The sequence below is a fragment of the Pseudophryne corroboree genome, chromosome 2 (assembly GCF_028390025.1).
Source record: "Pseudophryne corroboree isolate aPseCor3 chromosome 2, aPseCor3.hap2, whole genome shotgun sequence".
Classification (NCBI taxonomy): Eukaryota; Metazoa; Chordata; class Amphibia; order Anura; family Myobatrachidae; genus Pseudophryne; species Pseudophryne corroboree.
Genome location: NC_086445.1, coordinates 1,055,546,302 through 1,055,570,746, shown reverse-complemented (window position 1 = coordinate 1,055,570,746; position 24,445 = coordinate 1,055,546,302). Strand labels below are relative to the sequence as shown.

Below are 24,445 nucleotides of genomic sequence, written 5' to 3'. Positions count from 1 at the left end.
TTAGTACAGTAAGAGACTGGCACAGGACCGGGCTGGGGCTGTATGTTACAGGGCTGTAGGCGTTAGTACAGTAAGAGACTGGCACAGGACCGGGCTGGGGCTGTATGTTACAGGACAGGAGGTGTCAGTACAGTAAGAGACTGGCACAGGACCGGGCTGGGGCTGTATGTTACAGGGCAGGTGGTGTTAGTACAGTAAGAGACTGGCACAGGACCGGGCTGGGGCTGTATGTCACAGGGCTGGAGGTGTTAGTACAGTAAGAGACTGGCACAGGACCGGGCTGGGGTTGTATGTTACAGGGCTGGAGGCGTTAGTACAGTAAGAGACTGGCACAGGACCGGGCTGGGGCTGTATGTTACAGGGCAGGAGGTGAAGATACAGTATGAGACTGGCACAGGACCGGGCTGGGGCTGTATGTTACAGGGCTGGAGGTGTTAGTACAGTAAGAGACTGGCACAGGACCGGGCTGGGGCTGTATGTTACAGGACAGGAGGTGTCAGTACAGTAAGAGACTGGCACAGTACAGGGCTGGGGCTGTATGATACAGGGCTGGAGGCGTTAGTACAGTAAGAGACTGACACAGGACCGGGCTGGGGCTGTATGTTACAGGGCTGGAGGCGTTAGTACAGTAAGAGACTGGCACAGGACCGGGCTGGGGCTGTATGTTACAGGACAGGAGGTGTCAGTACAGTATGAAACTGGCACAGGACAGGGCTGGGGCTGTATGTTACAGGACAGGAGGTGTCAGTACAGTAAGAGACTGGCACAGGACCGGGCTGGGGCTGTATGTTACAGGGCTGGAGGTGTTAGTACAGTAAGAGACCGGCACAGTACAGGGCTGGGGCTGTATGTTACAGGGCTGGAGGTGTTAGTACAGTAAGAGACTGGCACAGGACCGGGCTGGGGCTGGATGTTACAGGACAGGAGGTGTCAGTACAGTAAGAGACTGGCACAGGACCGGGCTGGGGATGTATGATACAGGGCAGGAGGTGTTAGTACAGTAAGAGACTGGCACAGGACCGGGCAGGGGCTGTATGTTACAGGTCAGGAGGTGTTAGTACAGTAAGAGACTGGCACAGGACCGGGCTGGGGCTGTATGTTACAGGGCTGGAGGTGTTAGTACAGTAAGAGACTGGCACAGGACCGGGCTGGGGCTGTATGTTACAGGGCAGGAGGTGTTAGTACAGTAAGAGACTGGAACAGCACCGGGCTGGGGCTGTATGATACAGGCCTGGACTCACCTGTAAATGGACTGTTTGTCTGTCTCCATAGGACTGTCTCCAGACACTGGACTCTGTGCTGTCGGCTCCACACACCCAGGATCTTGCTCAGTTTTGAACTGGGTCACAACCTGTATCTGGAGAAATTACCAAAATGTCAACACAATTGTGTCCATCGCTACATCACAAATTGGGACTACTGCATTTTACCTTCTTGCCTGAGCTGAGAGATGGATGGTAATATGAGATAGTGTGAGATGGGTGTAGGTAAGTGTCTCAGGGGGAGTGGGAGCTGAGAGAGGGATGGTAATATGAGAGTGTGAGATGGGTGTAGGTAAGTGTCTCAGGGGGAGTGGGAGCTGAGAGAGGGATGGTAATATGAGAGTGTGAGATGGGTGTAGGTAAGTGTCTCAGGGGGAGTGGGAGCTGAGAGAGGGATGGTAATATGAGAGTGTGAGATGGGTGTAGGTAAGTGTCTCGGGGGGAGTGGGAGCTGAGAGAGGGATGGTAATATGAGAGTGTGAGATGGGTGTAGGTAAGTGTCTCGGGGGGAGTGGGAGCTGAGAGAGGGATGGTAATATGAGAGTGTGAGATGGGTGTAGGTAAGTGTCTCAGGGGGAGTGGGAGCTGAGAGATGGATGGTAATATGAGAGTGTGAGATGGGTGTAGGTAAGTGTCTCAGGGGGAGTGGGAGCTGAGAGAGGGATGGTAATATGAGAGTGTGAGATGGGTGTAGGTAAGTGTCTCAGGGGGAGTGGGAGCTGAGAGGTGGATGGTAATATGAGAGTGTGAGATGGGTGTAGGTAAGTGTCTCAGGGGGAGTGGGAGCTGAGTGATGGATGGTAATATGAGATAGTGTGAGATGGGTGTAGGTACGTGTCTCAGGGGGAGTGGGAGCTGAGAGATGGATGGTAATATGAGAGTGTGTGAGATGGGTGTAGGTAAGTGTCTCAGGGGAGTGGGAGCTGAGAGATGGATGGTAATATGAGAGTGTGAGATGGGTGTAGGTAAGTGTCTCAGGGGAGTGGGAGCTGAGAGATGGATGGTAATATGAGAGTGTGAGATGGGTGTAGGTAAGTGTCTCAGGGGAGTGGGAGCTGAGAGATGGATGGTAATATGAGAGTGTGAGGTGGGTGTAGGTAAGTGTCTCAGGGGAGTGGGAGCTGAGAGATGGATGGTAATATGAGTGTGTGAGATGGGTGTAGGTAAGTCTCTCAGAGGGAGTGGGAGCTGAGAGATGGATGGTAATATGAGAGTGTGAGATGGGTGCAGGTAAGTGTCTCAGAGGAGTGGGAGCTGAGAGATGGATGGTAATATGAGAGTGTGAGGTGGGTGTAGGTAAGTGTCTCAGGGGGAGTGGGAGCTGAGATGGATAGTAATATGAGAGTGTGAGAAGGGTGTAGGTAAGTGTCTCAGGGTAATGGGAGCTGAGAGAGGGATGGTAATATGAGAGTGTGTGATGGGTGTAGGTAAGTGTCTCAGGGGGAGTGGGAGCTGAGAGAGGGATGGTAATATGAGAGTGTGAGGTGGGTGTAGGTAAGTGTCTCAGGGGGAGTGGGAGCTGAGAGAGGGATGGTAATATGAGAGTGTGAGGTGGGTGTAGGTAAGTGTCTCAGGGGGAGTGGGAGCTGAGAGAGGGATGGTAATATGAGAGTGTGAGGTGGGTGTAGGTAAGTGTCTCAGGGGGAGTGGGAGCTGAGAGAGGGATGGTAATATGAGAGTGTGAGGTGGGTGTAGGTAAGTGTCTCAGGGGGAGTAGGAGCTGAGAGAGGGATGGTAATATGAGAGTGTGAGGTGGGTGTAGGTAAGTGTCTCAGGGGAGTGCGAGCTGAGAGGGACGGTAATATGAGATAGTGTGAGATGGGTGTAGGTAAGTGTCTCAGGGGAGTGGGAGCTGAGAGATGGATGGTAATATGAGAGTGTGTGAGATGGGTGAAGGTAAGTGTCTCAGGGGGAGTGGGAGCTGAGAGATGGATGGTAATATGAGAGTGTGAGATGGGAGCAGGTAAGTGTCTCAGGGGGAGTGGGAGCTGAGAGAGGGATGGTAATATGAGAGTGTGAGGTGGGTGTAGGTAAGTGTCTCAGGGGGAGTGGGAGCTGAGAGATGGATGGTAATATGAGAGTGTGTGATGGGTGTAGGTAAGTGTCTCAGGGGGAGTGAGAGCTGAGAGAGGGATGGTAATATGAGAGAGTGTGTGATGGGTGTAGGTAAGCGTCTCAGGGGAGTGGGAGCTGAGAGAGGGATGGTAATATGAGAGTGTGTGAGATGGGTGTAGGCAAGTGTCTCAGGGGAGTGGGAGCTGAGAGATGGATGGTAATATGAGAGTGTGAGATGGGTGCAGGTAAGTGTCTCAGGGGGAGTGGGAGCTGAGTGATGGGTGGTAATATGAGAGTGTGAGATGGGTGTAGGTAAGTGTCTCAGGGGGAGTGGGAGCTGAGTGATGGATGGTAATATGAGAGTGTGTGATGGGTGTAGGTAAGTGTCTCAGGGGGAGTGGGAGCTGAGAGAGGGATGGTAATATGAGAGAGTGTGTGATGGGTGTAGGTAAGTGTCTCAGGGGAGTGGGAGCTGAGAGATGGATGGTAATATGGGATAGTGTGAGATGGGTGTAGGTAAGTGTCTCAGGGGGAGTGGGAGCTGAGAGAGGGATGGTAATATGAGAGTGTGAGATGGGTGTAGGTAAGTGTCTCAGGGGGAGTGGGAGCTGAGTGATGGATGGTAATATGAGAGTGTGTGATGGGTGTAGGTAAGTGTCTCAGGAGGAGTGGGAGATGAGAGAGGGATGGTAATATGAGAGAGTGTGTGATGGGTGTAGGTAAGCGTCTCAGGGGAGTGGGAGCTGAGAGATGGATGGTAATATGAGAGTGTGTGAGATGGGTGTAGGCAAGTGTCTCAGGGGAGTGGGAGCTGAGAGATGGATAGTAATATGAGAGTGAGATGGGTGCAGGTAAGTGTCTCAGGGGGAGTGGGAGCTGAGTGATGGATGGTAATATGAGAGCGTGTGATGGGTGTAGGTAAGTGTCTCAGGGGGAGTGGGAGCTGAGAGATGGATGGTAATATGAGAGTGTGAGGTGGGTGTAGGTAAGTGTCTCAGGGGCAGTGGGAGCTGAGTGATGGATGGTAATATGAGAGTGTGTGATGGGTGTAGGTAAGTGTCTCAGGGGGAGTGGGAGCTGAGAGAGGGATGGTAATATGAGAGAGTGTGTGATGGGTGTAGGTAAGTGTCTCAGGGGGAGTGGGAGCAGAGAGATGGACGGTAATATGAGAGTGTGAGATGGGTGTAGGTAAGTGTCTCAGGGGAGTGGGAGCTGAGAGAGGGATGGTAATATGAGAGTGTGAGATGGGTGTAGGTAAGTGTCTCAGGGGGAGTGGGAGCTGAGAGAGGGATGGTAATATGAGAGAGTGTGTGATGGGTGTAGGTAAGTGTCTCAGGGGAGTGGGAGCTGAGAGATGGATGGTAATATGAGAGTGTGTGAGATGGGTGTGGGTAAGTGTCTCAGGGGAGTGGGAGCTGAGTGATGGATGGTAATATGAGATAGTGTGAGATGGGTGTAGGTAAGTGTCTCAGGGGGAGTGGGAGCTGAGAGAGGGATGGTAATATGAGAGTGTGAGATGGGTGTAGGTAAGTGTCTCAGGGGGAGTGGTAGCTGAGTGATGGATTGTAATATGAGAGTGTGTGATGGGTGTAGGTAAGTGTCTCAGGGGGAGTGGGAGCTGAGAGAGGGATGGTAATATGAGAGAGTGTGTGATGGGTGTAGGTAAGCGTCTCAGGGGAGTGGGAGCTGAGAGATGGATGGTAATATGAGAGTGTGTGAGATGGGTGTAGGCAAGTGTCTAAGGGGAGTGGGAGCTGAGAGATGGATGGTAATATGAGAGTGTGAGATGGGTGCAGGTAAGTGTCTCAGTGGGAGTGGGAGCTGAGTGATGGAAGTTAATAATAAGAATTTACTTACCGATAATTCTATTTCTCATAGTCCGTAGTGGATGCTGGGACTCCGTCAGGACCATGGGGAATAGCGGGCTCCGCAGGAGACAGGGCACATCTAAATAAAGCTTTTAGGATCACATGGTGCGTACTGGCTCCTCCCCCTATGACCCTCCTCCAAGCCTCAGTTAGGTACTGTGCCCGGACGAGCGTACACAATAAGGAAGGATCTTGAATCCCGGGTAAGACTCATACCAGCCACACCAATCACACCGTACAACTTGTGATCTGAACCCAGTTAACAGTATGATAACAAGAAACGAAGTAGCCTCTGAAAAGATGGCTCACAACAATAGTAATAACCCGATCTTTGTAACAATAACTATGTACAAGTATTGCAAACAATCCGCACTTGGGATGGGCGCCCAGCATCCACTACGGACTATGAGAAATAGAATTATCGGTAAGTAAATTCTTATTTTCTCTAACGTCCTAGTGGATGCTGGGACTCCGTCAGGACCATGGGGATTATACCAAAGCTCCCAAACGGGCGGGAGAGTGCGGATGACTCTGCAGCACCGAATGAGAGAACTCCAGGTCCTCCTTAGCCAGAGTATCAAATTTGTAAAATTTTACAAACGTGTTCTCCCCTGACCACGTAGCTGCTCGGCAAAGTTGTAATGCCGAGACCCCTCGGGCAGCCGCCCAAGATGAGCCCACTTTCCTTGTGGAGTGGGCCTTTACAGATTTAGGCTGTGGCAGGCCTGCCACAGAATGTGCAAGTTGGATTGTGCTACAGATCCAACGTGCAATCGTCTGTTTAGACGCAGGAGCACCCATCTTGTTGGGTGCATACAATATAAACAACGAGTCAGATTTTCTGACTCCAGCTGTCCTTGAAATATATATTTTTAATGCTCTGACAACGTCCAGTAACTTGGAGTCCTCCAAGTCGCTAGTAGCCGCAGGCACCACAATAGGCTGGTTCAAGTGAAAAGCCGAAACCACCTTAGGGAGAAAATGAGGACGTGTCCGCAGTTCTGCCCTGTCCGAATGGAAAATCAGATATGGGCTTTTGTATGATAAAGCCGCCAACTCTGAAACTCTCCTGGCTGAAGCCAGGGCCAATAGCATGGTTACCTTCCATGTAAGGTATTTTAAATCTACCGATTTTAGAGGCTCAAACCAATGAGATTTGAGAAAATTCAAAACTACAGTACGTTCAAATCCCACGGTGCCACTGGAGGCACTATTGGGGGTTGTATATGTAGTACACCTTTGACAAAAGTTTGTACTTCAGGCACTGATGCCAATTCCTTCTGGAAGAAGATTGATAAGGCCGAAATTTGAACTTTAATGGACCCCAATTTTAGGCCCATAGACAATCCTGCTTGCAGGAAATGTAAGAATCGACCCAATTGAAATTCTTCCGTTGGAGCCTTCTTGGCCTCACACCACGCAACATATTTCCGCCAAATGCGGTGATAATGTTGTACAGTCACTTCCTTTCTAGCCTTAATCAAGGTAGGAATAACTTCCTCTGGAATGCCCTTTTCTTTTAGAATCCGGCGTTCAACCGCCATGCCGTCAAACGCAGACGCGGTAAGTCTTGGAACATACAAGGTCCCTGCTGAAGCAGATCCCTTCTTAGAGGTAGAGGCCACGGATCCTCCGTGAGCATCTCTTGAAGTTCCGGATACCAAGTTCTTCTTGGCCAGTCCGGAGCCACCAGTATTGTTCTTACTCCTCTTTTCCGTATAATTCTCAGTACCTTTGGTATGAGAGGCAGAGGAGGGAACACATACACTGACTGGTACACCCACGGTGTTACCAGAGCGTCCACAGCTATTGCCTGAGGGTCTCTTGACCTGGCGCAATATCTGTCCAATTTTTTGTTGAGGCGAGACGCCATCATGTCCACCTTTGGTTTTTCCCAACGGTTCACAATCATGTGGAAGACTTCTGGATGAAGTCCCCACTCTCCCGGGTGAAGGTCGTGTCTGCTGAGGAAGTCTGCTTCCCAGTTGTCCACTCCCGGGATGAACACTGCTGACAGTGCTATGACATGATTCTCCGCCCAGCGCAGAATCCTTGCAGCTTCTGTCATTGCTCTTCTGCTTCTCGTGCCGCCTTGTCGGTTTACGTGGGCGACTGCCGTGATGTTGTCCGACTGGATCAACACCGGCTGACCCTGAAGCAGCGATTTTGCCAGGCTTAGAGCATTGTAGATCGCTCTTAGCTCCAGTATATTTATGTGAAGGGACGTCTCCAGGTTTGACCACACGCCCTGGAAGTTTCTTCCCTGTGTGACTGCTCCCCAGCCTCGTAGGCTGGCATCCGTAGTCACCAGGACCCAGTCCTGTATGCCGAATCTGCGGCCCTCTAACAGATGGGCACTCTGCAACCACCACAGGAGAGACAACCTTGTTCTTGGTGACAGTGTTATCCGCTGATGCATGTGCAGATGCGATCCGGACCATTTGTCCAGCAGATCCCACTGAAATGTCCGTGCATGGAATCTGCCGAATGGAATCGCTTCGTAAGAAGCCACCATCTTTCCCAGGACTCTTGTGCATTGATGTACTGACACAGTTCCTGGTTTTAGGAGGTTCCTGACAAGTTCGGATAACTCCCTTGCTTTCTCCTCCGGGAGAAACACCTTTTTCTGAACCGTGTCCAGAATCATTCCCAGGAACAGCAGACGAGTTGTCGGGGTCAATTGAGATTTTGGAAGATTCAGAATCCACCCGTGTTGCTGAAGCACTACCTGGGTTAGTGCTACACCGACTTCCAGCTGTTCTCTGGACTTTGCCCTTATCAGGAGATCGTCCAAGTAAGGGATAATTAATACGCCTTTTCTTCGTAGAAGAACCATCATTTCGGTCATTACCTTGGTAAAGACCCGAGGGGCCGTGGACAAACCAAACGGCAGCGTTTGAAACTGATAATGACAGTCTTGTATCACGAACCTGAGATACCCTTGGTGTGAGGGGTAAATTGGGACATGCAGATAAGCATCTTTTATGTCCAGGGACACCATGAAGTCCCCTTCTTCCAGATTCGCTATCACTGCTCTGAGTGACTCCATCTTGAACTTGAATTTCTGTATGTACAGGTTCAAGGATTTCAGGTTTAGAATAGGTCTTACCGAACCGTCCGGCTTCGGTACCACAAATAGTGTGGAATAATACCCCTTTCCCTGTTGTAGGAGGGGTACCTTGACTATCACCTGCTGAGAATACAGCTTGTGAATGGCTTCCAAAACCGACGTCCTTTCTGAGGGAGACGTTGGTAAAGCAGACTTTAGGAACCGGCGAGGGGGAGACCTTTCGAACTCCAACATGTAACCCTGAGATATTATCTGCAGGATCCACGGGTCCACTTGTGAGCGAGCCCACTGATTGCTGAAAATCTTGAGTCGACCCCCCACCGCTCCTGAGTCCGCTTGTAAAGCCCCAGCGTCATGCTGATGGCTTTGTAGAACCCGGGGCGGGCTTCTGGTCCTGGGCAGGGGCTGCTTGCTGCCCTCTCTTACCCTTTCCTCTGCCTCGCGGCAGATAAGACTGTCCTTTTGGTCGCTTGTTTTTATAGGAGCGAAAGGACTGCGGCTGAAAAGACGGTGTCTTTTTCTGTTGGGAGGGGGTCTGAGGTAAAAAAGTGGATTTGCCGGCAGTTGCCGTGGCCACCAGGTCCGAAAGACCGACCCCAAATAATTCCTCTCCTTTATATGGCAATACTTCCATATGCCTTTTGGAATCCGCATCACCTGACCACTGTCGCGTCCATAAACTTCTTCTGGCAGATATGGACATCGCGCTTACTCTTGATGCTAGAGTACAAATATCCCTCTGAGCATCTCGCATATAAAGAAAAGCATCCTTTAATTGCTCTAGAGTCAATAAAATACTGTCCCTATCCAGGGTATCAATATTTTCAGTCAGAGAATCCAACCACACTACCCCAGCACTGCACATCCAGGCTGAGGCTATTGCCGGTCGCAGTATAACACCAGTATGTGTGTATATACTCTTCAGTGTAGTTTCCAGCCTCCTATCTGCTGGATCCTTGAGGGCGGCCGTATCAGGAGACGGCAACGCCACTTGCTTTGATAAACATGTGAGCGCCTTATCCACCCTAGGGGGTGTTTCCCAGCGCGCCCTAACCTCTGGTGGGAAAGGGTATAATGCCAATAACTTCTTGGAAATTAGCAGTTTTCTATCTGGGTTAACCCACGCTTCGTCACACACGTCATTCAATTCCTCTGATTCTGGAAAAGCTACAGGTAGTTTTTTCACCCCCCACATAATACCCCTTTTTGAGGTACCAGCAGTATCAGAGATCTGCAAAGCCTCCTTCATTGCCGTGATCATATAACGTGTGGCCCTATTGGAAAATACGTTTGTTTCTTCACCGTCGACACTAGATTCATCTGTGTCGGTACCCGTGTCGACTGACTGAGGTAAGGGACGTTTTACAGCCCCTGACGGTGTCTGAGACGCCTGAGCCGGTACTAACTGGTTTTCCGGCCGTCTCATTTCGTCAACTGACTTTTGTAATGTGCTAACATTATCACGTAATTCCATAACTAAAGCCATCCATTCCGGTGTCGACTCCCTAGGGGGTGACATCACCATTACCGGCAATTGCTCTGCCTCCACACCAACATCGTCCTCATACATGTCGACACACACGTACCGACACACAGCAGCCACACAGGGAATGCTCTAATCGAAGACAGGACCCTCTTAGCCCTTTGGGGAGACAGAGGGAGAGTTTGCCAGCACACACCAAAAACGCTATAAATGTATATAAACAACCCTAGAAGGTGTTGTTTTTGATATAAGCGCTTTTAATATATCAATATCGCCAAATTATGCCCCCCTTCTCTTTGTTACCCTGTTTCTGTAGTGCAGTGCAGGGGAGAGTCCTGGGAGCCTTCCTCACCAGCGGAGCTGAGCAGGAAAATGGCGCTGAGTGCTGAGGAGAATAAGCTCCGCCCCTTTTCCGGCGGGCTTTTCTCCCGGGTTTTAAGAAAACTGGCCTGGGTTAAATACATACATATAGCCTTAATGGCTATATGTGATGTATTTATTTTGCCACTAAAGGTATTTAATATTGCTGCCCAGGGCGCCCCCAGCAGCGCCCTGCACCCTCCGTGACTGAATCAGTGAGACGTGTAGCAACAATGGCGCACAGCTGCAGTGCTGTGCGCTACCTTCATGAAGACTGAGGAGTCTTCTGCCGCCTGCTTTCCGGACCTCCGTCTTCAGCGTCTGTAAGGGGGATCGGCGGCGCGGCTCCGGGACGAACCCCAGGAGGACCTGTGTTCCGACTCCCTCGGGAGCTAAGTGTCCAGTAGCCTAAGACTCCAATCCATCCTGCACGCAGGTGAGTTGGAAATCTCTCCCCTAAGTCCCTCGATGCAGTGATCCTGTTGCCAGCAGGATTCACTGAGATTTAAACCTAAAAAAACTTTTTCTAAGCAGCTCTTTAGGAGAGCCACCTAGATTGCACCCTTCTCGGACGGGCACAAAAACCTAACTGAGGCTTGGAGGAGGGTCATAGGGGGAGGAGCCAGTACGCACCATGTGATCCTAAAAGCTTTATTTAGATGTGCCCTGTCTCCTGCGGAGCCCGCTATTCCCCATGGTCCTGACGGAGTCCCAGCATCCACTAGGACGTTAGAGAAATGAGAGTGTGTGATGGGTGTAGGTAAGTGTCTCAGGGGGAGTGGGAGCTAAGAGATGGATGGTAATATGAGAGTGTGAGGTGGGTGTAGGTAAGTGTCTCAGGGGCAGTGGGAGCTGAGTGATGGATGGTAATATGAGAGTGTGTGATGGGTGTAGGTAAGTGTCTCAGGGGGAGTGGGAGCTGAGAGATGGATGGTAATATGAGAGTGTGTGAGATGGGTGTAGGTAAGTGTCTCAGGGGGAGTGGGAGCTGAGAGAGGGATGGTAATATGAGAGAGTGTGTGATGGGTGTAGGTAAGTGTCTCAGGGGGAGTGGGAGCAGAGAGATGGACGGTAATATGAGAGTGTGAGATGGGTGTAGGTAAGTGTCTCAGGGGAGTGGGAGCTGAGAGAGGGATGGTAATATGAGAGTGTGAGGTGGGTGTAGGTAAGTGTCTCAGGGGAGTGGGAGCTGAGAGAGGGATGGTAATATGAGAGTGTGAGATGGGTGTAGGTAAGTGTCTCAGGGGGAGTGGGAGCTGAGAGAGGGATGGTAATATGAGAGTGTGAGGTGGGTGTAGGTAAGTGTCTCAGGGGAGTGGGAGCTGAGAGATGGATGGTAATATGAGAGTGTGAGATGGGTGCAGGTAAGTGTCTCAGGGGGAGTGGGAGCTGAGAGATGGATGGTAATATGAGAGTGTGTGAGATGGGTGCAGGTAAGTGTCTCAGGGGGAGTGGGTGCTGAGAGATGGATGGTAATATGAGAGTGTGAGGTGGGTGTAGGTAAGTGTCTCAGGGGAGTGGAAGCTGAGAGATGGATGGTAATATGAGAGTGTGAGGTGGGTGTAGGTAAGTGTCTCAGGGGGAGTGGGAGCTGAGAGAGGGATGGTAATATGAGAGTGTGAGGTGGGTGTAGGTACGTGTCTCAGGGGGGTGGGAGCTGAGAGATGGATGGTAATATGAGTGTGTGAGATGGGTGTAGGTAAGTGTCTCAGGGGGAGTGGGAGCTGAGAGATGGATGGTAATATGAGAGTGTGAAATGGGTGTAGATAAGTGTCTCAGGGGGAGTGGGAGCTGAGAGATGGATGGTAATATGAGAGTGTGAGATGGGTGTAGGTAAGTGTCTCAGGAGGAGTCGGAGCTGAGAGGTGGATGGTAATATGAGAGTGTGAGATGAGTATAGGTAAAAGTCTCAGGGGGAGTGGGAGCTGAGAGATGGATGGTAATATGAGAGTGTGAGATGGGTGTAGGTAAGTGTCTCAGGTGAGTGGGAGCTGAGAGATGGATGGTAATATGAGAGTGTGAGATGGGTGTAGGTAAGTGTCTCAGGGGAGTGGGAGCTGAGAGATGGATGGTAATATGAGAGTGTGAGATGGGTGTAGGTAAGTGTCTCAGGGGAGTGGGAGCTGAGAGATGGATGGTAATATGAGAGTGTGAGGTGGGTGTAGGTAAGTGTCTCAGGGGAGTGGGAGCTGAGAGATGGATGGTAATATGAGAGTGTGAGATGGGTGCAGGTAAGTGTCTCAGGGGAGTGGGAGCTGAGAGATGGATGGTAATATGAGAGTGTGAGGTGGGTGTAGGTAAGTGTCTCAGGGGGAGTGGGAGCTGAGATGGATGGTAATATGAGAGTGTGAGATGGGTGTAGGTAAGTGTCTCAGGGTAGTGGGAGCTGAGAGAGGGATGGCAGTGATCGCAAAAACGCGCTATAGCGCGTATTTTACCCGCTTTTGATGTCTGGGGACTCACTTATCTAAAATGAGAGGGTCCCCGGGGACGCGCTCAGCAGCAGCAAATACTCCGGGACTCCTATTTAGCAGAATAGCTGGACGCGCTCATCTGTGATCGCGCCAGCCAGTCAGCGGCATGCAGGAGGTGACTGGCTGTTTCCTCAACCAATCACCTCCTGTAGTCTCCAGCCAATCATCCCTGCAGCATCTCCCGCCAGTCCGCCCGCTTTGAATCCTCTCCCCGCTGTCCTGGGCTCCGCTGCCAGCACATGAATCTGTGCTGCAGTGCTGAGCCCCGCTCATCTCCACCTCCTCCCCGCTGCACGCTCTGCCGCCGCCGCCTCCAGCACCAAGAGACTGGCCCCGCTCATCTCCACCTCCTTCCTGCTGCATGCTCCGCCGCCGCCTCCAGCACCAAGAGACTGGTCACGCTCACCATGCACAGCGCCCTCCGCCGCAACGGTGAGTACAGGTCCTCATCTGCCCCCCCGCATCTGCCCCTGTGCCCAGGCTGCAGCTGGCTGCCAGTGTGGTGGTGGATGGTCTTGCTGAAGGTTTCTCGTGGGGAGGGGGTGGGGGGGGAGTTGGTTACTGCAGTGTGCCTCAGTGCTCTACCTGGTGCAGTGTGCCTCAGTGCTCTACCTGGTGCAATGTGCCTCGCTGCTCTACCTGGTGCAATGTGCCTCGCTGCTCTACCTGGTGCAATGTGCCTCGCTGCTCTACCTGGTGCAATGTGCCTCGCTGCTCTACCTGGTGCAATGTGCCTCGCTGCTCTACCTGGTGCAATGTGCCTCGCTGCTCTACCTGGTGCAATGTGCCTCGCTGCTCTACCTGGTGCAATGTGTCTCGGCGCTCTACCTGGTGCAATGTGTCTCAGCGCTCTACCTGGCGCAATGTGTGTAACGTGCTCTGCCTGGCGCATTGTGTGTAACGTGCTCTGCCTGGCGCATTGTGTGTAACGTGCTCTGCCTGGCGCAATGTTTGTAACGTGCTCTACCTGGCGCAATGTGTGTAACGTGCTCTACCTGGCGCAATGTGTGTAACGTGCTCTGCCTGGCGCAATGTGTGCAACGTGCTCTACCTGGCGCAATGTGTGCAACGTGCTCTACCTGGCGCAATGTGTGCAACGTGCTCTACCTGGCGCAATGTGTGCAACGTGCTCTACCTGGCGCAATGTGTGTAACGTGCTCTACCTGGCGCAATGTGTGTAACGTGCTCTACCTGGCGCAATGTGTGTAACGTGCTCTACCTGGCGCAATGTGTGTAACGTGCTCTGCCTGGGCGCAATGTGTGTAACGTGCTCTGCCTGGGCGCAATGTGTGTAACGTGCTCTGCCTGCTGGAATGTGTGTAACGTGCTCTACCTGGTGCATTGTGTATAACGTCCTCTACCTTGTGCAATGTTTATATTTGATTTACCTGGTGCAATGTGTCTTAAGTGTTCTACCTGGTGCAATGTTTATATGTGCTCTACCTGGTGCAATGTATATAACGTGCTCTACCGGGCGCATTGTGTATAATGAGCTCTACTGGGCGCAATGTGTATAATAATGCGCTCTACCTGGCGTAATGTGTATAACGTGCTCTGCCTGGCACAATGTGTATAACATGTTCTACCTGGCGCAATGTGTATAATGTGCTCTACTTGGAGCAAAGTGTATAGCGAGCTGTACCTGGAACAAAGTGTATAACATGCTGTACCTGGTGCAATATGTATAATGTGCTCTACCTGGTGCAATATGTATAATGTGCTCTACCTGGCGCAGTGTGTATAGGAGGTTCTACCTGGTGCAGTCTGTATAAGCGGAACTACTGTGTGGTGTAATGTGAATTGGCACTATTATGTGGTCACGCCCCTTCCCCATGAAGCCACGCCCCTTAAATTTTGCGCGCACTGCCTATACTTTACGGTCTAGTGAGGTGGAACACCAATTCACTTTCTGCCTAAGGGCACCAAAATGTCTAGTTACACCTCTGGTGCAGGGTGTCCTGTATGCTACACAGCCCAGCAGCATTGTCACCCCATCCCCCTACCTTGCAACACTTTTGTAGTGTCCAAACAATATTAAGATTAATAAGAACCCTCATTCCGATGGGACCCAGAAAAAGACCGGTAGGACCCCAATTTTCGAAAGTGAGGGGTCCCTGGGACCCACTTTTTTTTTGGATCAGCGCGATCACTGGGATGGTAATATGAGAGTGTGAGGTGGGTGTAGGTAAGTGTCTCAGGGGAGTGGGAGCTGAGAGAGGGACGGTAATAGGAGAGTGTGAGATGGGTGTAGGTAAGTGTCTCAGGGGGAGTGGGAGCTGAAAGAGGGATGGTAATATGAGAGTGTGAGGTGGGTGTAGGTAAGTGTCTCAGGGGGAGTGGGAGCTGAGAGAGGGATGGTAATATGAGAGTGTGAGGTGGGTGTAGGTAAGTGTCTCAGGGGGAGTGGGAGCTGAGAGAGGGATGGTAATATGAGAGTGTGAGGTGGGTGTAGGTAAGTGTCTCAGAGGGAGTGGGAGCTGAGAGAGGGATGGTAATATGAGAGTGTAAGGTGGGTGTAGGTAAGTGTCTCAGGGGGAGTAGGAGCTGAGAGAGGGATGGTAATATGAGAGTGTGAGGTGGGTGTAGGTAAGTGTCTCAGGGGAGTGCGAGCTGAGAGATGGATGGTAATATGAGAGTGTGTGAGATGGGTGAAGGTAAGTGTCTCAGGGGGAGTGGGAGCTGAGAGATGGATGGTAATATGAGAGTGTGAGATGGGTGCAGGTAAGTGTCTCAGGGGGAGTGGGAGCTGAGAGAGGGATGGTAATATGAGAGTGTGAGGTGGGTGTAGGTAAGTGTCTCAGGGGGAGTGGGAGCTGAGAGATGGATGGTAATATGAGAGTGTGAGATGGGTGTAGGTAAGTGTCTCAGGGGGAGTGGGAGCTGAGAGATGGATGGTAATATGAGAGTGTGAGATGGGTGTAGGTAAGTGTCTCAGGGGGAGTGGGAGCTGAGAGATGGATGGTAATATGAGTGTGTGAGATGGGTGTAGGTAAGTGTCTCAGGGGGAGTGGGAGCTGAGAGATGGATGGTAATATGAGAGTGTGTGAGATGGGTGTAGGTAAGTGTCTCAGGGGGAGTGGGAGCTGAGAGAGGGATGGTAATATGAGAGTGTGAGATGGGTGTAGGTAAGTGTCTTAGGGGGAGTGGGAGCTGAGAGATGGATGGTAATATGAGAGTGTGAGATGGGTGTAGGTAAGTCACTCAGGGGGAGTGGGAGCTGAGAGATGAACAGTAATATGAGAGTGTGAGATGGGTGTAGGTAAGTGTCTCAGGGGGAGTGGGAGCTGAGAGATGGATGGTAATATGAGAGTGTGTGAGATGGGTGCAGGTAAGTGTCTCAGGGGAGTGGGAGCTGAGAGATGGATGGTAATATGAGAGTGTGTGAGATGGGTGTAGGTAAGTGTCTCAGGGGGAGTGGGAGCTGAGAGATGGATGGTAATATGAGAGTGTGTGATGGGTGTAGGTAAGTGTCTCAGGGGAGTGGGAGCTGAGAGATGGATGGTAATATGAACGTGTGAGATGGGTGTAGGTAAGTGTCTTAGGGGGAGTGGGAGCTGAGAGATGGATGGTAATATGAGAGTGTGAGATGGGTGTAGGTAAGTCACTCAGGGGGAGTGGGAGCTGAGAGATGAACAGTAATATGAGAGTGTGAGATGGGTGTAGGTGTCTCAGGGGGAGTGGGAGCTGAGAGAGGGATGGTAATATGAGAGTGTGAGATGGGTGTAGGTAAGTGTCTTAGGGGGAGTGGGAGCTGAGAGATGGATGGTAATATGAGAGTGTGAGATGGGTGTAGGTAAGTCACTCAGGGGGAGTGGGAGCTGAGAGATGAACAGTAATATGAGAGTGTGAGATGGGTGTAGGTGTCTCAGGGGGAGTGGGAGCTGAGAGATGGATGGTAATATGAGAGTGTGTGAGATGGGTGTAGGTAAGTGTCTCAGGGGAGTGGGAGCTGAGAGATGGATGGTAATATGAGAGTGAGAGGTGGGTGTAGGTAAGTGTCTCAGGGGGAGTGGGAGCTGAGAGATGGATGGTAATATGAGAGTGTGTGAGATGGCTGTAGGTAAGTGTATCAGGGGGAGTGGGAGCTGAGAGATGGATAGTAATATAAGAGTGTGAGATGGGTGTAGGTAAGTGTCTCAGGGGGAGTGGGAGCTGAGAGATGGATGGTAATATGAGAGTGTGACATGAGTGTAGGTAAGTGTCTCAGGGGGAGTGGGAGCTGAGAGATGGATGGTAATAATAAGAATTTACTTACCGATAATTCTATTTCTCATAGTCCGTAGTGGATGCTGGGACTCCGTAAGGACCATGGGGAATAGCGGCTCCGCAGGAGACTGGGCACAAAAGTAAAAGCTTGAACTAGCTGGTGTGCACTGGCTCCTCCCCCTATGACCCTCCTCCAAGCCTCAGTTAGGATACTGTGCCCGGACGAGCGTACATAATAAGGAAGGATATTGAATCCCGGGTAAGACTCATACCAGCCACACCAATCACACCGTACAACCTGTGATCTGAACCCAGTTAACAGCATGATAACAGAGGAGCCTCTGAAAAGATGGCTCACAACAATAATAACCCGAAATTTGTAACAATAACTATATACAAGTATTGCAGACAATCCGCACTTGGGATGGGCGCCCAGCATCCACTACGGACTATGAGAAATAGAATTATCGGTAAGTAAATTCTTATTTTCTCTAACGTCCTAAGTGGATGCTGGGACTCCGTAAGGACCATGGGGATTATACCAAAGCTCCCAAACGGGCGGGAGAGTGCGGATGACTCTGCAGCACCGAATGAGAGAACTCCAGGTCCTCCTCAGCCAGGGTATCAAATTTGTAGAATTTAGCAAACGTGTTTGCCCCTGACCAAGTAGCTGCTCGGCAAAGTTGTAAAGCCGAGACCCCTCGGGCAGCCGCCCAAGATGAGCCCACCTTCCTTGTGGAATGGGCTTTTACAGATTTTGGCTGTGGCAGGCCTGCCACAGAATGTGCAAGCTGAATTGTACTACAAATCCAACGAGCAATCGTCTGCTTAGAAGCAGGAGCACCCAGTTTGTTGGGTGCATACAGGATAAACAGCGAGTCAGATTTCCTGACTCCAGCCGTCCTGGAAATATATATTTTCAGGGCCCTGACTACGTCCAGTAACTTGGAGTCCCCCAAGTCCCTAGTAGCCGCAGGCACCACAATAGGCTGGTTCACGTGAAACGCTGAAACCACCTTTGGGAGAAATTGAGGACGAGTCCTCAATTCTGCCCTTTCCGTGTGAAAAATCAGGTAAGGGCTTTTATAAGATAAAGCCGCCAATTCTGAGACACGCCTGGCTGAAGCCAGGGCTAACAGCATTACCACCTTCCATGTGAGATATTTTAATTCCACAGTGGTGAGTGGTTCAAACCAATGTGATTTTAGGAACCCCAAAACCACATTGAGATCCCAAGGTGCCACCGGGGGCACAAAAGGAGGCTGTATATGCAGTACCCCTTTGACAAACGTCTGGACTTCAGGCACTGAAGCCAGTTCTTTTTGGAAGAAAATCGACAGGGCCGAAATTTGAACCTTAATGGACCCTAATTTTAGGCCCATAGACAGTCCTGTTTGCAGGAAATGTAGGAAGCGACCCAGTTGAAATTCCTCTGTAGGGGCCTCTTTGGCCTCACACCACGCAACATATTTTCGCCAAATGCGGTGATAATGTTTCGCGGTTACATCCTTCCTGGTCTTTATCAGGGTAGGGATGACTTCTTCTGGAATGCCTTTTTCCTTCAGGATCCGGCGTTCAACCGCCATGCCGTCAAACGCAGCCGCGGTAAGTCTTGGAACAGACAAGGTCCCTGCTGGAGCAGGTCCCCCCTTAGAGGTAGAGGCCACGGGTCCTCCGTGAGCATCTCTTGAAGTTCCGGGTACCAAGTCCTTCTTGGCCAATCCGGAACCACGAGTATAGTTCTTACTCCTCTCCTTTTTATGATTCTCAGTACTTTTGGTATGAGAGGCAGAGGAGGGAACACATACACTGACTGGTACACCCACGGTGTTACCAGAGCGTCCACCGCTATTGCCTGAGGGTCCCTTGACCTGGCGCAATATCTGTCTAGTTTTTTGTTGAGACGGGACGCCATCATGTCCACCTTTGGTTTTTCCCAACGGTTTACCATCTCTTGGAAGACTTCTGGATGAAGTCCCCACTCCCCCGGGTGAAGGTCGTGTCTGCTGAGGAAGTCCGCTTCCCAGTTGTCCACTCCCGGAATGAACACTGCTGACAGTGCTATCACATGATTCTCCGCCCAGCGAAGAATCCTTGCAGCTTCTGCCATCGCCCTCCTGCTTCTCGTGCCGCCCTGTCTGTTTACGTGGGCGACTGACGTGATGTTGTCCGATTGGATCAATACCGCCTGACCCTGAAGCAGGGGTTTTGCTTGACTTAGGGCATTGTAAATGGCCCTTAGTTCCAGAATGTTTATATGAAGAGATGTTTCCATGCTTGACCACAAGCCCTGGAAATTTTGTCCCCGTGTGACTGCTCCCCAGCCTCTCAGGCTGGCATCTGTGGTCACCAGGATCCAATCCTGAATGCCGAATCTGCGGCCCTCTAGTAGATGAGCACTCTGCAGCCACCACAGAAGAGACACCCTTGTCCTTGGCGACAGGGTTATCCGCTGATGCATCTGAAGATGCGATCCGGACCATTTGTCCAGAAGATCCCACTGAAACGTTCTTGCATGGAATCTTCCGAATGGAATCGCTTCGTAAGAAGCCACCATTTTTCCCAGGACCCTCGTGCACTGATGCACTGACACCTGGCCTGGTTTTAGGAGATTCCTGACTAGCTCGGATAACTCCCTGGCCTTCTCCTCTGGGAGAAACACCTTTTTCTGGACTGTGTCCAGAATCATTCCTAGGAACAGGAGACGTGTCGTTGGAATCAGCTGCGATTTTGGAATATTTAGAATCCACCCGTGCTGACGTAACACTAACTGAGATAGTGCTACTCCGACTTCTAACTGTTCCCTGGACCTTGCCCTTATCAGGAGATCGTCCAAGTAAGGGATAATTAAAACGCCTTTTCTTCGAAGAAGAATCATCATTTCGGCCATTACCTTGGTAAAGACCCGAGGTGCCGTGGACAATCCAAACGGCAGCGTCTGAAACTGATAATGACAGTTTTGTACTACAAACCTGAGGTACCCTTGGTGAGAAGGGTAGATTGGGACGTGGAGATAAGCATCTTTGATGTCCAGAGACACCATATAGTCCCCTTCTTCCAGGTTTGCTATCACTGCTCTGAGTGACTCCATCTTGAATTTGAACCTCTTTATGTAAGTGTTCAAGGATTTTAGATTTAAAATTGGTCTCACCGAGCCGTCCGGCTTCGGTACCACAAACAGCGTGGAATAATACCCCTTTCCCTGTTGTAGGAGAGGTACCTTGATTATCACCTGCTGGGAATACAGCTTGTGAATGGCTTCCAAAACTGCCTCCCTGTCGGAGGGAGACTTTGGTAGAGCAGACTTCAGGAACCGGCGAGGGGGAGACGTCTCGAATTCCAGTTTGTACCCCTGTGATACTACCTGCAGAATCCAGGGGTCCACTTGCGAGTGAGCCCACTGCGCGTTGAAATTTTTGAGACGGGCCCCCACCGTGTCCGAGTCCGCTTGTAAAGCCCCAGCGTCATGCTGAAAATTTGGCAGAAGCAGAGGAGGGCTTCTGCTCCTGGGAAGAGGCTGCCTGGTGCAGTCTTTTTCCTCTTCCTCTGCCCCGGGGCAGAAATGAGTGGCCTTTTGCCCGCCTGTACTTATGGGAACGAAAGGACTGAGTTTAAAAAGACGGTGTCTTTTTCTGCTGAGAGGTGACCTGGGGTAAAAAGGTGGACTTTCCGGCCGTTGCCGTGGCCACCAGGTCCGATAGACCGGCCCCAAATAACTCCTCCCCTTTAAACGGCAATACTTCCATATGTCGTTTGGAATCCGCATCCCCTGACCACTGTCGCGTCCATAACGCTCTTCTGGCAGAAATGGACATAGCACTCACTCTTGATGCCAGGGTGCAAATATCCCTCTGTGCATCACGCATATATAGTAATGCATCCTTCAAATGCTCTATAGTTAGTAATATACTGTCCCTATCGAGGGTATCAATATTTTCAGTCAGGGAATCCGACCACGCAACTCCAGCACTGCACATCCAGGCTGATGCGATTGCTGGTCGCAGTATAACACCAGTATGTGTGTATATACCCTTCAGGATATTTTCCAGCCTTCTATCCGCTGGTTCTTTGAGGGCGGCCGTATCAGGAGACGGTAACGCTACTTGTTTAGATAAACGTGTGAGCGCTTTATCTACTCTAGGGGGTGTTTCCCAACGCGCCCTAACCTCTGGCGGGAAAGGGTATAGTGCCAATAATTTATTAGAAATTAGCACTTTTTTATCGGGGGAAACCCACGCTTTATCACACACCTCATTTAATTCATCTGACTCAGGAAAAGCTACTGGTAGTTTTTTCACTCCCCACATAATACCCTTCTTTGTGGTACTTGTAGTGTCAGAAATGTTCAATGCCTCCTTCATTGCCGTGATCATGTAACGTGTGGCCCTACTGGACATTACGTTTGTCTCCTCACCGTCGACACTGGACTCAGTATCCGTGTCTGGGTCTGTGTCGACCCACTGAGGTAACGGGCGTTTTATCGCCCCTGACGGTGTCTGAGACGCCTGGACAGGCACTAATTGATTTGTCGGCTGTCTCAAGTCGTCAACAGTTTTTTGTAAAGTGCTGACATTGTCACGTAGTTCTTTAAATACAACCATCCAGTCAGGTGTCGACTCCCTAGGGGGTGACATCACTAATACAGGCAATTGCTCTGCTTCCACATCATTTTCCTCCTCATACATGTCGACACAATCGTACCGACACCCAGCACACACACAGGGAATGCTCTGATAGAGGACAGGACCCCACTAGCCCTTTGGGGAGACAGAGGGAGAGTTTGCCAGCACACACCAGAGCGCTATATATATATAATAAGATTTTACTTACCGATAAATCTATTTCTCGTAGTCCGTAGTGGATGCTGGGACTCCGTCAGGACCATGGGGAATAGCGGCTCCGCAGGAGACAGGGCACAAGAATAAAAGCTTTAGGATCAGGTGGTGTGCACTGGCTCCTCCCCCTATGACCCTCCTCCAAGCCTCAGTTAGGATACTGTGCCCGGACGAGCGTACATAATCAGGAAGGATATTGAATCCCGGGTAAGACTCATACCAGCCACACCAATCACACCGTACAACTTGTGATCTGAACCCAGTTAACAGTATGATAACAACGAAGGAGCCTCTGAAAAGATGGCTCACAACAACAATAACCCGATTTAGTTAACAATAACTATGTACAAGTATTGCAGACAATCCGCACTTGGGACGGGCTCCCAGCATCCACTACGGACTATGAGAAATAGATTTATCGGTAAGTAAAATCTTATTTTCTCTGACGTCCTAGTGGATGCTGGGACTCCGTAAGGACCATGGGGATTATACCAAAGCTCCCAAACGGGCGGGAGAGTGCGGATGACTCTGCAGCACCGAATGAGAGAACTCCAGGTCCTCCTCAGCCAGGGTATCAAATTTGTAGAATTTAGCAAACGTGTTTGCCCCTGACCAAGTAGCTGCTCGGCAAAGTTGTAAAGCCGAGACCCCTCGGGCAGCCGCCCAAGATGAGCCCACTTTCCTTGTGGAATGGGCTTTTACAGATTTTGGCTGTGGCAGGCCTGCCACAGAATGTGCAAGCTGAATTGTACTACAAATCCAACAACAATAGTCTGCTTAGAAGCAGGAGCACCCAGCTTGTTGGGTGCATACAGGATAAACAGCGAGTCAGACTTTCTGACTCCAGCCGTCCTGGAAACATATATTTTCAGGGCCCTGACAACATCAAGTAACTTGGAGTCCTCCAAGTCCCTAGTAGCCGCAGGCACCACAATAGGTTGGTTCATGTGAAAAGCAGAAACCACCTTAGGGAGAAATTGAGGACGAGTCATCAATTCTGCCCTGTCAGAATGAAAAATTAAGTAATGGCTTTTATGTGATAAAGCCGCCAATTCTGACACACGCCTGGCTGAAGCCAGGGCTAACAGCATCGTCACCTTCCATGTGAGATATTTTAAGTCCACAGTGGTGAGTGGTTCAAACCAATGTGACTTAAGGAACCTCAAAACAACATTGAGATCCCAAGGTGCCACTGGAGGCACAAAAGGAGGTTGTATATGCAGTACCCCTTTTACAAATGTCTGAACTTCAGGTACTGAAGCCAGTTCTTTCTGGAAGAAAATCGACAGGGCCGAAATTTGAACCTTAATGGACCCTAATTTTAGGCCCATAGACAGTCCTGTTTGCAGGAAATGGAGGAAACGACCCAGTTGAAATTCCTCTGTAGGGGCCTTCTTGGCCTCACACCACGCAACATATTTTCGCCAAATGCGGTGATAATGTTTTGCGGTTACATCCTTCCTGGCTTTGACCAGGGTAGGGATGACTTCATCTGGAATGCCTTTTTCCTTCAGGATCCGGCGTTCAACCGCCATGCCGTCAAACGCAGCCGCGGTAAGTCTTGGAACAGACAAGGCCCCTGCTGGAGCAGGTCCTTTCTTAGAGGTAGAGGCCACAGGTCTTCCGTGAGCATCTCTTGAAGTTCCGGGTACCAAGTCCTTCTTGGCCAATCCGGAACCACGAGTATCGTTCTTACTCCTCTCCTTCTTATGATTCTCAGTACTTTTGGTATGAGAGGCAGAGGAGGGAACACATACACTGACTGGTACACCCACGGTGTCACCAGAGCGTCCACCGCTATTGCCTGAGGGTCCCTTGACCTGGCGCAATATCTGTCTAGTTTTTTGTTTAGACGTGACGCCATCATGTCCACCTTTGGTTTTTCCCAACGGTTTACAATCAGGTGGAAGACTTCTGGGTGAAGTCCCCACTCTCCCGGGTGAAGGTCGTGTCTGCTGAGGAAGTCTGCTTCCCAGTTGTCCACTCCCGGAATGAACACTGCTGACAGAGCTATCACATGATTTTCCGCCCAGCGAAGAATCCTTACAGCTTCTGCCATCACCCTCCTGCTTCTCGTGCCGCCCTGTCTGTTTACGTGGGCGACTGACGTGATGTTGTCCGATTGGATCAATACCGCCTGACCCTGAAGCAGGGGTTTCGCTTGACTTAGGGCATTGTAAATGGCCCTTAGTTCCAGAATGTTTATATGAAGAGATGTTTCCATGCTTGACCACAAGCCCTGGAAATTTTTTTTTTTTTTTCCCCTTGTGTGACTGCCCCCCAGCCTCTCAGGCTGGCGTCCGTGGTCACCAGGACCCAATCCTGAATGCCAAATCTGCGGCCCTCTAGTAGATGAGCACTCTGCAGCCACCACAGAAGAGACACCCTTGTCCTTGGCGACAGGGTTATCCGCTGATGCATCTGAAGATGCGATCCGGACCATTTGTCCAGTAGATCCCACTGAAACGTTCTTGCATGGAATCTTCCGAATGGAATTGCTTCGTAAGAAGCCACCATTTTTCCCAGGACCCTCGTGCACTGATGCACTGACACCTGGCCTGGTTTTAGGAGGTTCCTGACTAGCTCGGATAACTCCCTGGCCTTCTCCTCCGGGAGAAACACCTTTTTCTGGACTGTGTCCAGAATCATTCCTAGGAACAGTAGACGTGTCGTTGGAATCAGCTGCGATTTTGGAATATTTAGGATCCACCCGTGCTGACGTAACACTACCTGAGATAGTGCTACTCCGACTTCTAACTGTTCCCTGGACCTTGCCCTTATCAGGAGATCGTCCAAGTAAGGGATAATTAAGATGCCTTTTCTTCGAAGAAG

The 24,445-nt window shown here is 50.7% G+C and overlaps 1 protein-coding gene across 4 annotated transcripts in view; it reads right to left on the bottom strand.

Annotated features, from left to right (window-relative positions):
• Positions 1-24,445, bottom strand: part of PKNOX1 (PBX/knotted 1 homeobox 1) — a 394,584-nt gene that overhangs the window by 271,777 nt on the left and 98,362 nt on the right. For all 4 annotated transcript variants that reach the window (XM_063956915.1, XM_063956916.1, XM_063956914.1 and 1 more), the window contains one exon: positions 1,242-1,357. In XM_063956915.1, the coding sequence (XP_063812985.1) occupies positions 1,242-1,357 (116 nt within the window). The remainder of the gene's footprint in view (positions 1-1,241; positions 1,358-24,445) is intronic.